Source organism: Polypterus senegalus, unplaced genomic scaffold, assembly GCF_016835505.1.
Source record: "Polypterus senegalus isolate Bchr_013 unplaced genomic scaffold, ASM1683550v1 scaffold_5054, whole genome shotgun sequence".
Lineage (NCBI taxonomy): Eukaryota > Metazoa > Chordata > Cladistia > Polypteriformes > Polypteridae > Polypterus > Polypterus senegalus.
Genome location: NW_024384457.1, coordinates 5079 through 19135, shown reverse-complemented (window position 1 = coordinate 19135; position 14057 = coordinate 5079). Strand labels below are relative to the sequence as shown.

Here is a 14057-nt window from a genome sequence, read left to right as displayed (position 1 = left end):
CTGCTCTACGTATGAGGATATTTGGTTTTGTGGGCTTTAGCTCTGCCTTTAGTTGAATTGATTTTTATCGTTTGTCATTTGTCTTGAATATTTCTTTGTTCAGTGATGTGACTTTTAATAGTTTTGAAATTTGTATTTTTGGAATTTGAGATATGTTTGAATATTTTGAAGTTCTTTTTTTAATTTCATTAAATGAAATATGAAAAGCTTTGAGCTGGGAAAAGGTGTTTTTTTTTGTTTTTTTCTTTTTTAACAGGTCTGGTGGCCCCCAAGTCACAGCAGACTGGTGCCCACTGTTACTGCGAATCAGGAATTTTGAATGCTTACCGTGCCAGACGCATCTCGGTCATGTGGGATGCCAGCAACGTAGTCTGTGAAAAAGAAAAAAAAAAAGAAAAAAATAAATAATAATAATAAAGTTAAAGTTGAGCAGTTAGAAGTTTTAAAGAGGTAAAAAGCCCATCAGAATCTCTTTTTCACAAATCTTTACACGCATTTTACAGAAAAGCTGTTGGTGGTAGCGGTGGGATATGTTACGTTTGGACAGGGGCCTTGGCAGGAATTAATTTGAGGAGAATAAAAGTACATGGTATCAAAATTCTGTCTATGATCAATCGGCTCGATCTGTCATAAATATATTTTTCAGGGGTTTAAACCCCAAATCAATTGCCCCCTGGCCACATTAAAGGGTTTGGTGCATCAGACAAATGGCCGCTCTTTTGATGAACAATCTGCTTTACTTAGACTAAGAGACAGAGGATGCCATTCACTTTGTGAATTACATTTTTGTGAGACGACCCCACTCCTGCCCTCTGTCGTAATGTCTCGAAATTTACAAAGAGTTTGCCAAATAAGGCTGTTTCCTGCTTTTTACATCAAATAAAATCTTTCTCTTAACCTTTTGTGCACAAAATGAATGTGGGCTGCTCATAAAGGGTGGCGCGTGAAAAACCGAACCGTCTCCGACCAGCTGGCTCGAGCTGTTTTACAGGCCGGTTTCATCGTAACATGGATGGAGCGACATGTCACACTCCTCGCCAGTCACTTTCTCGAATTCACAACGTCTTCACAGAGGAACGAACTGTCAGCAAAGGTTTGTGGCCACCGAGATCACCGGACTTATCCACTTGTGACTTTTACCTGTGGGGCAATCTGAATGGAAAAGTCCCTCAGTCAGTCAGTCATTATTCATCCTAACTACAGAGTCACAGGGGTCTGCTGGAGCCAATCCCAGCCAACACAGGGTGCAAGGCAGGAACAAACTCCGGGCAGGGCGCCAGCCCACCGCAGGGCATGCACTCACACACACACCAAGCACACACTCGGGACAATTTTGAATCACCAATGCACCTAACCTGGATGTCTTTGGACACGGGGAGAACATGCAAACTCCACGCAGGGAGGACCCAGGAAGAGAAGCCAGGTCTCCTAAATGTGAGGCAGCAGCGCTACCACTGCGCCACCGTGCCACCCGAAGGGAAAAGCGTATGTCAATAATCCAAAGACATTAGAGGAACTGCAGGACATTATTCGGAGTGAAATTGGATAAACTGAAGCAGCTGCGTCGCGTCTATGACAATATGGTGTGGCGTACAGAAAAGTGTATTGACGCACAAGGAAATCATTTCCAGCACCTCCTCTAGCCAGTTAAGTACAGATTTTTGTATTGCATATCTTTCATTTCGTGTACGGGCTAAGAAACGTACGTCGGTGTTGTAATCAGAGATGGTTCGGTTTTTTCGTGCGCCACCCTGTACCTTAAACTCAACCTGCCAGGTGAAAGTCTAACATATTATAATGTACGGAGATAATTGAAGCATGTGGAAAATTGAGATTCAAATAAATTACATAGGGTGGCATGGTGGCGCTGCTGCCTCGCCGTTAGGAGGCCCTTAAGGGTTCGCTTCCAGTGTCCTCCCTGCGTGGGGTTTGCATGTCCTCCCCGTGTCTGCGTGGGTTTCCTCCCACAGTCCAAAGACATGCAGGTTAGGTGGATTGGTGATCCTAAATTGTCCCGAGTGTGTGCCTGGTGTGTGGGTGTGCAAATCCAAATCATATTATGGGATATCATCTACTGTTAAATTCTGCTCCGTACTTGTGAAATTTTTATTTTTATGCTGTATTGAGGATTTGTTCTATTCTGTCTATTGTATTGTATTGACCCCCTTCTCTTTGACACCCACTGCACGCCCAACCTACCTGAAAAGGGGTCTCTCTTTGAACTGCCTTTCCTGAGGTTTCTTTCCCTATAAGAGTTTTTCTTTGTCTTCTTGGAGGGTCAAGGCTGGGGGGCTGCCAAGAGGCAGGGCCCGCTAAAGCCCATTGTGGCACTCCTTGTGTGATTTTGGCCTATACACAAATAGATTGTATTGTATTGTATTGTTTGTGTGTGTGCCCTGCGGTGTGCTGGCGCCCTGCCTGGGTTTTGTTCCTGCCTTGCGCCCTGTGCTGGGTGGGATTGGCTCCAGCAGACCCCTGTGACCCTGTGTTAGGATATAGCGGGTCTGGGTGATGGATGGATAAATTACATAATTAAATATTGATAAACAAAGCTCTTCTGTTTATATTTGATTTTTCAGCGAATCTCCACTAGAGGGCAGTCTGTTGTTAAATCTTTTCCGGCCACAGCACGCCTGGCAGTTTCTGTTCGTAAATCTCAGTCGGCCATCTTTTGAAGTTTATCAGCCACTTGAACCCCAGGAGTTAACATCTCCATCCATCCATTTTCTAACCCGCCATTGTGGGGTCTGTAAGTTCTCACCAGGATTTTTCCCTCAAATCCATGCTGGTAAAGTTGAGCAGTCACTCCAAGTTGGCCCACTGTGGGCGAGTGCTGATGTTGCCTTGGGTTCGAGTGGAGGTCCATCCAGGCTTGGTTCTCACCTCACCTCACCTGCACTGCTACTAACAACTCCAGTGACCCTGGGCCTGGTTAGAAAATGGACAGACGGATGGATGGACAGTAGCTGTGTTCACGTGCTATCAGACAGGCGGTCGATCTGAGTTTCCCAGTTGTGTTTGCCATTTCTACAAATGAATGTCCATCCCTCCATTATCCAACTAGCTATATCCTAACTGCAGGGTCACGGGGGTCTGCTGGAGCCAATCCCAGCCAACACAGGGCACAAGGCAGGAACCAATCCTGGGCAGGGTGCCAACCCACCGCAGGACACACACAAACACACCCGGGCCAATTTAGAACCGCCAATCCACCTAACCTGCATGTCTTTGGATTGTGGGAGGAAACTGGGGCACCCGGAGGAAACCCACGTAGACACGGGGAGAACATGCAAACTCCACGCAGGGAGGACCCGAGAAGCAAACCCGGGTCTCCTAACTACCACTGCGCCACCGTGCCAACCGGAGTTAACATCTGACCAGGAAATCTCAAGTCATCTTAAGGATTCTGTACCTGGAATGGAGTCTCCTGTAAATTCGCCCACTGCCACTGAATAACCTGGAAAGGGAAAAACAATGAGCTTCAGGTGAGGCGGTGGATTCAATGCAGAGGTCCCAGTAGGCCACTGGGGTGAACTGGACAATCAGCACACACTGGGTGGAAGTAATTCACTTTTAAAGGCACTATAAGAAATAAAGGCTGAGCATGAATTTGTGTTCCTGGTTACTAAAACTTTCGCTCATTTTAAAAGATGGTGAAGAAACCAAAATATAAAACCGTCATGCCCTGCAGTCATCAGCCATCTGGGAAGCAGGAGTGGAAGATAAGAACCAGGGAGTAAGAGGCAGAGCCGACCCTCATTGTAACAGGCTTACGGCCCCTCGCCATTTCACATATTATTTAATTGTAGCCTAATTGTGTGAGTTATGTGCCCACCAGAAGAGACACAGACAATGCATTAGCCTCATCCTTGGCATGCTGGGAGAAAAGCCTGACCTTGATATCCGTCGTATGAGCTGGAGCGATCTTCATAGGTCTGTGCTTCTCTGCTCAGCGACTGCGTCAGACTTTGATTGCTTTCTTTGAAGATGGTGGTTACCTCAGCGACAATGACCTGGCCTATGAGAAAATACAGAGTTAGACACAGCAGCGCAAATCTGGTGACCCGGGTTCAAGTCCTGGACCAGTTACTGAATGTGTGAAGTGTCCTTGGTCTCCCATTAATACTCAAGTGTGCTTCCTGGTGTGGGATAAAAGTGGGCAGTGCCAAGGCACGGCAGGCCTGCTGCGATTTAACAGGGAGGCAGACATCCAGCTACGCCAAACCTCCCCCTGCGTTCCAAACTTCATCTGATTACAAAGGGGGGACAGTTGAGGCCTAAAGTCTTGAGAAGGACCCAGTGTTGGTTTTCACAAAGTCTGCTGTCTCCATGTTTTTAGATCTTTGTTTCAGATGTTTCTATGGTAGACTGAAGGAGAATGACAAGCAGTTCAGAAGTTTTGAAGTCTTTTATTGACAATGACATGAAGTCCATATTTGCAGTGTTGGCCCTTCTTTCTTTTTCAAGACCCCCACTTTGCAATTCATCCTGACAGACTGGCACTCAACTTCTGCGCCCAATCCTGACTGATGGCAGCTGCCCATTCTTGCGTAATCAGAGTTGGTGGGTTTTTCTTTCTCCTCCTGCCTCTTGACCACAAGTTCTCAATGGGATGTTTCCTGGCCATGGACCCCAAATTTCATTGTTTTGTTCCCTGAGCCCCTCAGTTCTCACTTTGGCCTTCTGGCCCGGTGCTCCATCACGTTGGTCACCAAATTATTCTTGGATGGCTGGGAGAAGTTGCTCTTGGTTGATGTTTTGGTCCAATTCTTTATTCATGGCTGTGTTCTTAGGCCTAATTGGAACTGAGAAGCAACCCCACGTGACATGAGTGGTCTCAGGATGCTTTACTGTTGGTGTGACACAGGATTGATGGTAGCACTGCTCAGCTTCTCTTCTCTTCAATCAGAAAGGGGATTCATCGCAGACAATGACTTGACCCCAGCAGTCCTCGGCAGTCCAGTCTCACAATGTCAGTCTGTCCCTGATGTTTCTCTTAGCTTCTCTGCTGCCCTTCTTGACGCGCACCAGGCCATTCTCCAAAATTCTTCACCTCACTCACACCTGCCTGCTGCCATTCCTGAGCAAGCTCTGCCCCGGTGGTGCCCACAGCTGAATCCACTTTAGGAGACGCTCCTGGCATTTGCTGGACTTTCTTGGGCGCCCTGATGCCTTCTTCACTCCTCTATTGTAACTCAATCAGCGTGACCTTCAGCCTCATCCTCGTCTCACCTGAGTTAACGAGAAGACCACTGTAGTGATGTCAGCAGGTCCTTTGGTGTCAGGGCTGACATGCAGTTGGTTTTTTGGGATGAAGTTCATTTTCATGGCAAAGAGGGACTTTGCAGTTAATCTGATCTCTCGTCAGAACATTCTGGAGTCGATGCAAACTGCCATCATAAAAACTGAGGCAACAGACTTTGTGAAAACTAAGATTTGTGTCATTCTCAAAACTGTCAATCAGACTTGAACTGACATCTTAGACACCAAACGGACATTTAAGTCCGAACAAAGAGCGACAACTGTGATGGAGAAAATAAGGCGTCTATGAGAAGGCATTGATTTTGTAACTTGTAACTTGTCACATACATGCACATGGGAAACAGCTAACGGGCCTAAATAATAGTAAATCTACGCCAGACCAGGGGGCGGTGGAGTGTGCTGACTGTCTCTCTCAGATGATGATGATGACGTCACTTCCGATTTTCTGGCGCCGACAATGACGTCACTTTCAGCCATGGAGGTGTCACTTCCGGTTTTCTGCCACTGACGATGGCATCACTTCCGGTCATGAAGACGTCAATTCTGTTTTTTTGGCGACAACGATGACATCACTTCTGGTCATGAAGATGTCACTTCCAGTGTCTGTCGCCGATGATGATGTCACTTTCGGCCATGGAGACGTCACTTCCGGTTTTCTGGTGCTGACGATGACACCACTTCCAGTCATGAAGATGCCACTTCCGGTTTGGGGGCACCGTCGATGACGTCACTTCCAGTCATGAAGACAACACTTCCAGTGTCTGTCGCCGACGATGACATCACTTCCGGTCACGATAATGTCACCTTCCAGTTTCTGGCACCGACAATGATGTCACTTTCAGGTCATGAAGACGTCACTTCCGGTTTTCTGACGATGACATCACCTCTGGTCATGGAGACATCACTTCCGTTTTTTTTTGGCGATGACGACAATGTTATTTCCGGCCACGAAGAAGTCACTTCCGTTTTTTGGGCGACAATGATGATGTCACTTCCGGTCATGGAGACGTCACTTCCGGTCATGTATTTATCACTTCTGGTTCTGGTTCTTTGCAGCCGGGGAAACAAATTCCGGGTGGCTGCCCAAAATCTTAATGATGTCTGTGACTCGTTTGTGTGACACTTTGTATTCTGCATCCTGGATTTTCATTCCATATCGCTAAACGAGGCTTTTTCAAAAGCCCTGATATTTCCGTTTGCTTCGCCATGTCAGAAATAATCCCTCAAAATAAGAAACTCTCTTGGCGTTTGTTGAAAATACTCAGTTAAGCAACTTAAAGTTCTGTTAACTGTCTAATGGCTGCCACCAATCAGGTTACGTACACACTGTAACTCCGCCCCATTTATTTATTTGTTGAAAATTCAGTAAGCCAACAGGATTTGACGCACCACTTGGAAACTGATGTGCATTCAAATCTAACATTTCCACTTCTACGTGTTATACTTTGCATTTATTTCCATTAAATTTCATCATTAAATTTTCAACATCAAGGCGCTATATAACCTGACATTCTGTTAGCCTTCTTCATGGCTTCTGCACACTGACTGTCAGTTGATGGCGTCAGTTCTCTGCGACTCCTAAATCCTTCTCTTAAGGCTCCCTCTAGTGGGCATTTTCAGAAGTGCTTTTGGGACTTACATGATTTAGGACTTCTAGTTCATGACAAGTGGAAAACTCACATGAAGACGGGGAGAGATCAAATAAACTCCACTTTGACGGGGTCCAGAAAGTATGACGTGGAAAAATGTGGAAATGCTTACCCATAAAAAAATAACCTCCAGGAGCTCCCATCACAATCTTCCCATCCTAAGACAGAGGGAACAAAAAAGAATCAGAAAGGAACAAAACATGGCAGAAGATTTTGATTTTGCAATGAGGGGATGGAGTTGTCCTAATATTTTTCCGACCGTCTCCTCCAAGTCAAACGATCTACTCATCTGTTATGAACAGTTAGCTCCATGAAGATGTTGGCAGACCTTCACCAATGTCTTGATCCCAATGAAGCCATTTAATGCGACACATGAACCACAACTCCTAAGGTAGACAGGCACCCCCATACCAATCCACTTATAAGTGAGCTTCGTCCCTCACACAAGTTCTCCCATAGGCATGTGTTCACCTACACAGCCTCTCCATTATAATGTCCAACCTTCTGACTAGAACATCACATAAAGGGGTCATTTTCCTACAGATCAACTCATGTGGTCCACCTGATTCTCCCTCTGAAATGTCCCGACACTACACTCAATGTAAGAGAAACACTCGGCCAGGGAATGAACTTCCACAGGGTCTAAATTAAATAAACCATGGACACTGAGAGGGGGACGTTAAAGTCCCAGGACTTATGGGCAACTTCAGAACACAGCAAGAGAGAAGAGAATGGGAAGTTAAACTCGTGCTAAAATTGAACACGTCACAACACGGTGTGAACAGAGACAAGAGTTTTATGGCCAGATATGAGGATTGTCTGCATCTCTTGGATAACTTGACTACAGATCCACTCATCAGAAACGTCCAAAGACATTGTTGGACAGTCATCTTACCCAAAGATCTCGACTAGACGTTGTTCTCCTCTCTTGCTAAATGAATCTTAGCCTGGAGGGGTCTATGTGTTTTTTACATCTAAGATGTCTCACTTAATCGTTTTCCCAAGCTGCATCTCTCCTGGTGTCCATATAAACACAGAGGACTCCCGTTTCTGTATGACATCTCGCCTGATGAAGAGGCCTGAGTTGCCTCAGCAGACTGCATATTGTCATCTTCCTAGTTAGCCAATCAAAGGAGTCATTTTGCTTAACTTCTCACCCACACCCTCGTACTACGTCCACGTATCAGGTACTTTTTCAAAACACACAATGTCATATGAAGAGAGCCCCTCGTAGAATGAGGTGTTTCTTTGTCAAGCAATGGCTCTACAAGGAACCACACAGCCATTAAAGAACCAGGATATTGAGGAGTGTTGACAATTCTTAAATTGAGCCAAGGGCTGCGACTCCTCTCCTCCCCTCCAATTAGCTGTGAACCCACCAATCTCACTGAGATGGCACAGGAGGTGAACCAGCTGAGGGGGAGGTATGGTCAAGGCTGAAGGGATCTGTGGTATCCGGTGTGAACTTCTCCAGGCTGGTGGTCAGGCTGTCCTCCTGGCATTGCAAGCAATCTTTGCTTCCATTTGGGAGACGGGCATTATCCCAACTGACTGGAAAACGGGACTTGTCGCCCCTATCTGGAAAGGGAAGGGTGATTACCTGAATAGGGGCAACTATAGGGGGAGACCACTATACTCTCAGTGCCAGGTAAGATCCTCACTAGGGTCATCCTCAGTAGGATCCGTGATCACTTGCTGACCTACCAGCAACCAGAACAGTCTGGTTTTACACCTAAGAAGTCTACCATCGACTGCATCCTGGCACTGAGGGTTCTCATGGAGCGCAAACGCGAATATCTGCAGAGTTTCTTTGCAGCCAATTTTCGCAAACTCAGTTGATTGAGTTGCCCTGTGGGACATCCTGAGGGTTCGTGGGATCCCCTCGAGGTTGCTGAATTATATGGCATGCCTGTGCACTGGTACTGTGAGTGCTGTGCTGAGTGGAGGCAGAACCTCTGTGTTTTTCCCAGTTGATTCTGGGGGTCCGTCAGCAGTGTGTTCTGCTCCTACTCTGTTCAATGCTTGTATGGAATGGGTGTTGGCCAGGGGTGTGGGGTCCAGCAGCTAGGGGGCATCTGTTGGTGAAGAAAGATTCACGGATCTTAACTTTGCTGACGATGTTGTGATCTTCGCTGAGTCAATGGAAGCTCTGATCGGGGGTCTCGAGAGACTGAGTGAAGGGTCTGAGTGAGGAAACCACCATCCAGGCCTTTAGTGACTCGTGGGCAGAGCAGTGTGTTTGTCCGCAGAGAGAGTCGACCTCGTCGAGAGGTTTACTTACCTTGGCAGTGACATTCATGACTCTGGTGACTCTTCCTATGAAGTCAGTAGACGCGGGTCATGAAGTCACCGGAAAGGGGTGTGTGGCAATCCCGATATCTGCAAAAGGATGAAGGTCCAAGTCTTTAGAGTCCAGGTGCTTCCTGTTTATGAGATATGGACGCTATCCAGTGACCTGAGACAAAGACTGGACACCTTCATGTATGTCTCTCCGGAAAATCCTAGGGTCTTGCTGGTTTGACTTTGTGTTGCTCATGGAGTCCCTGCATTGTGAGGGAGCGTCAGTTGCGGCACTACGGCCATGTGGTGAATTTCCCCGAGGGTGATCCGGCTCGTAAGATCCTCACTGTTGGGATCCCGAGTGGCAGAACCAGGCCAAGGGGTCGCCCACCTAACACCTGGCTGCGGCAGATAGAGGGTCACTTCCAGAGGGTGGGACAGAACCGCGTGTCTGCCTGGGAGGTTGTCAATTTTGTCATGTAGTGGGTGCGGCAATACGGTGTACCAGTGCATGCTCCCCAACTTGATTTGACTTGACTTGACAATTCCCCACCCATCCAGAAGAAGTAAGTCCCCAACCCCACCGTTTTAACCCACCTTGGTTAAGTCGACACTGAATCCCACCTCACAGTACCGACGATCTCCGTCTGCAAAACAAAACGATAAAGAAGCTCACAATAAATCACGTGGATTAGCATTAAAGCCCCTCATCATCGTCAGTGGTGCTGGGTCTCAGTTCCATCAGATTGGTAAGCCTGTTGGACTGAATGGCCTGCTCTTGTCCAAATTGTATTACGTTTACGTGTTTGGTGCTTCTCTCGGACTGCTGTTTCACTGTAGTAGGACACTTACAGTTTCCGCGGTCTGTGTAGTATTTATTGGTATACTCGCTGCGGCAGGGCGAAAACTCCGCAATCTCGCTCTTCTGCCCTTGCATCCGTGCCAAGCGGCAGCTGCCCACTTCAGTCGATCCTGACTCGTCATTGGCCTTGATGACGTTCCATCTGTAGAGAGGTGCACAGGCCTGCCAGAGACACGAGAGCCACATCGTTACCCACAATGGCTGTGCAGGTCCATATTCATGACCTGTGAGGCTCCTTCCAGTCTGACTTAACACTCTTTGCTTAGCCTCCTAGCCATGAGCCCTTTAATCCATCCAATTAATAAAGAAGAGTTTGGCCACTCACACAACCTCACTTCTACCTATGGACCACGCCCTCCAAGTAACCTCACTTGCCCCTCTGGACCACACCCTCCAACTGACCTCACTTCCACCTCTGGACCACGCCCTCCAAGTCACCTCAATTCCACCTATGGACCATGCCCTCCAACTGACCTCAATTCCACCTATGGACCACGTCCTCCAAGTGACCTCACTTCTGCCTCTGGACCACACCCTCCAAGTGACCTCACTTCTGCCTCTGGACCACACCCTCCAAGTGACCTAATTTCCACCTCTGGACCACACCCTTCAAGTGACCTCACTTCCACCTCTGGACCACACCCTCCAAGTGACCTCACTTCCGCCTCTGGACCACACCCTCCAAGTGACCTCACATCCGCCTCTGGACCACACCCTCCAAGTGACCTCACTTCCACCTGGTCCCTCTGGACCCTCCTCTTCCTGTCCCCTGCTTATCAAGCCACCCACTTGCCTCTCACAGAATAGTCTCTTGCCCGGTCCTCATTAGGAAGAGCGTAATTGCTAATATATGGGGTAGGACCCCAAACTCTTTTTTTGGGGTCTTTCTGCTTTTCTCCACCATATATAAAAATCCATCAGAATCTGATTGCTCGGACTTGGCAGGAAAACAGAAAACTAATTTCTGGAGTTAACTGGGGATAAGATGAAGCAGGTATAACCTGGGTGAGAGGTAAAAACCACAGTTAAAATTCAGGCAAGAAAGACATGGAAATAAATCACAAAAATTAAATTAAATAAACATTTAGAAGGATTTATTCACAGATTGGTGCAAACGCTGACCTTTTATACCCGTCTGCCGATGAATTCTAGGTCATGACCCTCGAGACCACACCCCTAGAAATGCTGGATGCGACCCTAACAACCATCAACAAAATGGCTTCCATAATAAGAAAAGACTATAAGACCCCCAACTTCAGCCCACATCCTGACACTGATAAGAAAAACAGATCCCTTCATCTGAGAAAACAATGAAAAAGGAGTTTCCATTGTCATTATTTCACTCAATTAAAGGAGAAATCCCTTAACAATAGCACTGCAGCGGTGAAGTCACGGGTCACACATCTCCCATCATCCTCAAATAGCAACACGGCTAGAAGCCAGTAACAAAATAGCGGCGCCCATGAAAACAAAAAGGGCATTGTGGGAAGACGTGAACTACTGTATATTTAAACAAAAATGAAGAAAATCTAAATGAGCAAAATGAATTTTGCATCATAAAAAATAAAGCAGGGTATTCTAAAAAGTGCAAAAGGAGACACGTTATAAGAAATTCCAGAACAAAGCAGATCTTAGCACTTGTAAGATTCTGGTGGCTCCACAGCTGTTCAGGGCTTAAGGACTCGCCCGCAAACATGCCACCTACTTTAGAAGGAAACCAATTCATTTGAAAAGCAAGAAAGTGATGTGCAAGCTGGGACTTCTGGGGCTGTTAACAAAGCCCCCTCAACCCTGCCCACCCCCTTCATTTATTGTCACATGTTAGTAGTCTGTAAGTGCCAGGAAGGAAGGACAGGCTTCCTGGCCAAGATCAGAGAAGGACTCTTGCCCGGCCAAAGGAGAATAAGTGAGCAGGGGCATGCAGTTCATTCCCTCACATGACAGGTGGCAGTGTTCCTCAAGGCAGGACCAGTTTAAGACAGGGTGGCATGGGAGTTGGAGTCCGGAAACCCAGTTGTAGGGTCCTTGGATCCCACCAGAGGGCACTGTGCTTGGAGGACTGCCCTGGTTTCCACACAACTCGCATGTGCTCCCAATGACCTGGGCAGGAGACCACAAGCAGTTCCCTGGTCAACTTTAAAAGAGAACCCACTGCCTCACTTAAACGAGTCGGGAGGCGGTGGCGGTAGGCGGTAGGCAACACTCTGGTGGAGGTGGAAGCAGAATTGTGCTTTGGTCTATTTTTGCTGGTGCCCCGGAGAAGAACATTGTTAATTTGAACCTGGAATATATGTTGGGCATTAACTGTGCCTGTGATTTGGGGCTCAGTGGTGCCCCCTTGTGGTTACAAGTCTCATAAGTTGTCTTTTTCTCTTTTCTGCTTACCACAATGTGAGACTGTTCAGATCGCACGCTGGCTCCAAACCACTGGTGAGACTTGTTGGTCTGTAAGGTCTGCTGTGCCTCATCCAGGTACGTTTTATCACCTGTGGCGTGGGACATGAGAAACAAGATGTAAATGCTGATCTTGTGGGGGCTTAGGAAGTCTGCTTACTTCACAGAGTTGCCATTAACCTCACCTGTGGAGTCGAATGAAAGGACTTGGCACTGCCCTCCTCCTGATGACCAAGGACAAAGGAACACGGCCCCACCCTCTGTGATGCCAGGCTGGCTAGTGTTGGCTTTGGGAGCCCCGACAACAAGACTCACACTGTCAGGAGACACAAAAACACAAAGACCACGTTAATAACAGATGTCTATAGTGGAAGGATACCATGGCTGCTTCTATATGCAAGCGACCAGCTGGATATTAGTCAAGTAAAGTCAAGCTGGGGAGCAGGCACTGGTATACAGCATGTTGCCGCACCCACCACACGATGAAACAGCTCGGGATCTTGGTTGGCAACCCCCCAGACAGACCCACCCCCCATGGAAATGACCCTCTGTCTTCCGCAGCCAGGTGTTACATGGGCAACCCCTTGGCCCGGTCCAGCCAACAATGAAGATCTTATGAGCTGGATCACCCTCGGGGACTCGCGGCACATGGCCGTAGTGCCGTAACTGACGCACCCTCACAATGCAGGTCATGTGCCTCATTCGAGACTCCATGAGCAACACAAAGTCAAACAAACGGAACACAAAGACACACACGAAGGAGTCCAGTCTTCGTCTCAGGTCACTGGATAGCATCCATGTCTTACAACCATATAGTAAGACAGAAAGCACCAGGACTCTAAAGACTTGGACCTTCATCCTTTTGCAGATATCAGGAGTGCCACACACCCCTTTCCAGCGAGCTCATGACCCGCCATGCTCTGCCAATCTGTCTACTGACTTCATAGGAAGAGTCATCAGAGTCACATGAATGTCACTGCCGAGGTCAGTAAACCTCTCAATAAGGTTGACACTCTCTCCGCAGACAGACACACACTGCTGCTGTGCCCATGAGAGGTCATTAAAGGCCTGGGTGTTGGTTTTTATCAGGACCCTCACAAGCCCAGACACTCAGACCCCTCACTCCATCTCTCGAGCGCCCCAATCAGAGCCTCCATTGACTCCGAGAAGATCACAGCATCGTCAGCAAAGCCAAGATCCATTATTCTTTCTTCACCAACAGATGCCCCTCCACCTTGCCCAACACCCAGTCCATGCCAGCATTGAATAGAGTTGGAGCAGAACACACCGCTGACGAACACCAGAATCAACTGGGAAAAATACAGAGGGTCTGCCTCCACTCTGCACAGCACTCACAGTACCAGCGCACAGGCCGGCTATGATATTAGGATATTAGGGTGGCAAAAATTAAATATGGCAGAGATGCGCGGTATCAGGATCAGTTTTCGTAATTTGAAACCAAAGTGTGCCAATCTGATGAGAGAGGCACACCCACCTGAGGGAGTACAGAAAAGTACGTTCTGCTCGACAACATCATTTTACCTCCACGGTGGTGAAAGTCTTGACATCTCCAAGCCTAAAATCTCAGATCACTTCTAAGTAATATAAAA

General features: G+C 47.5%; 1 protein-coding gene across 1 annotated transcript; it reads right to left on the bottom strand.

The window, feature by feature from the left end:
* Positions 1-230: 230 nt before the first annotated feature.
* Positions 231-12763, bottom strand: LOC120521961 (integrin alpha-5-like; the record flags this gene model as incomplete). The annotated part of the gene is made up of 8 exons (XM_039743223.1): positions 231-371; positions 3413-3457; positions 3896-4018; positions 7024-7069; positions 9789-9838; positions 10044-10215; positions 12439-12539; positions 12633-12763. Coding segments are annotated over 8 exons (733 nt in total), but the record flags the coding sequence as incomplete, so codon positions are not given.
* Positions 12764-14057: the final 1294 nt, after the last annotated feature.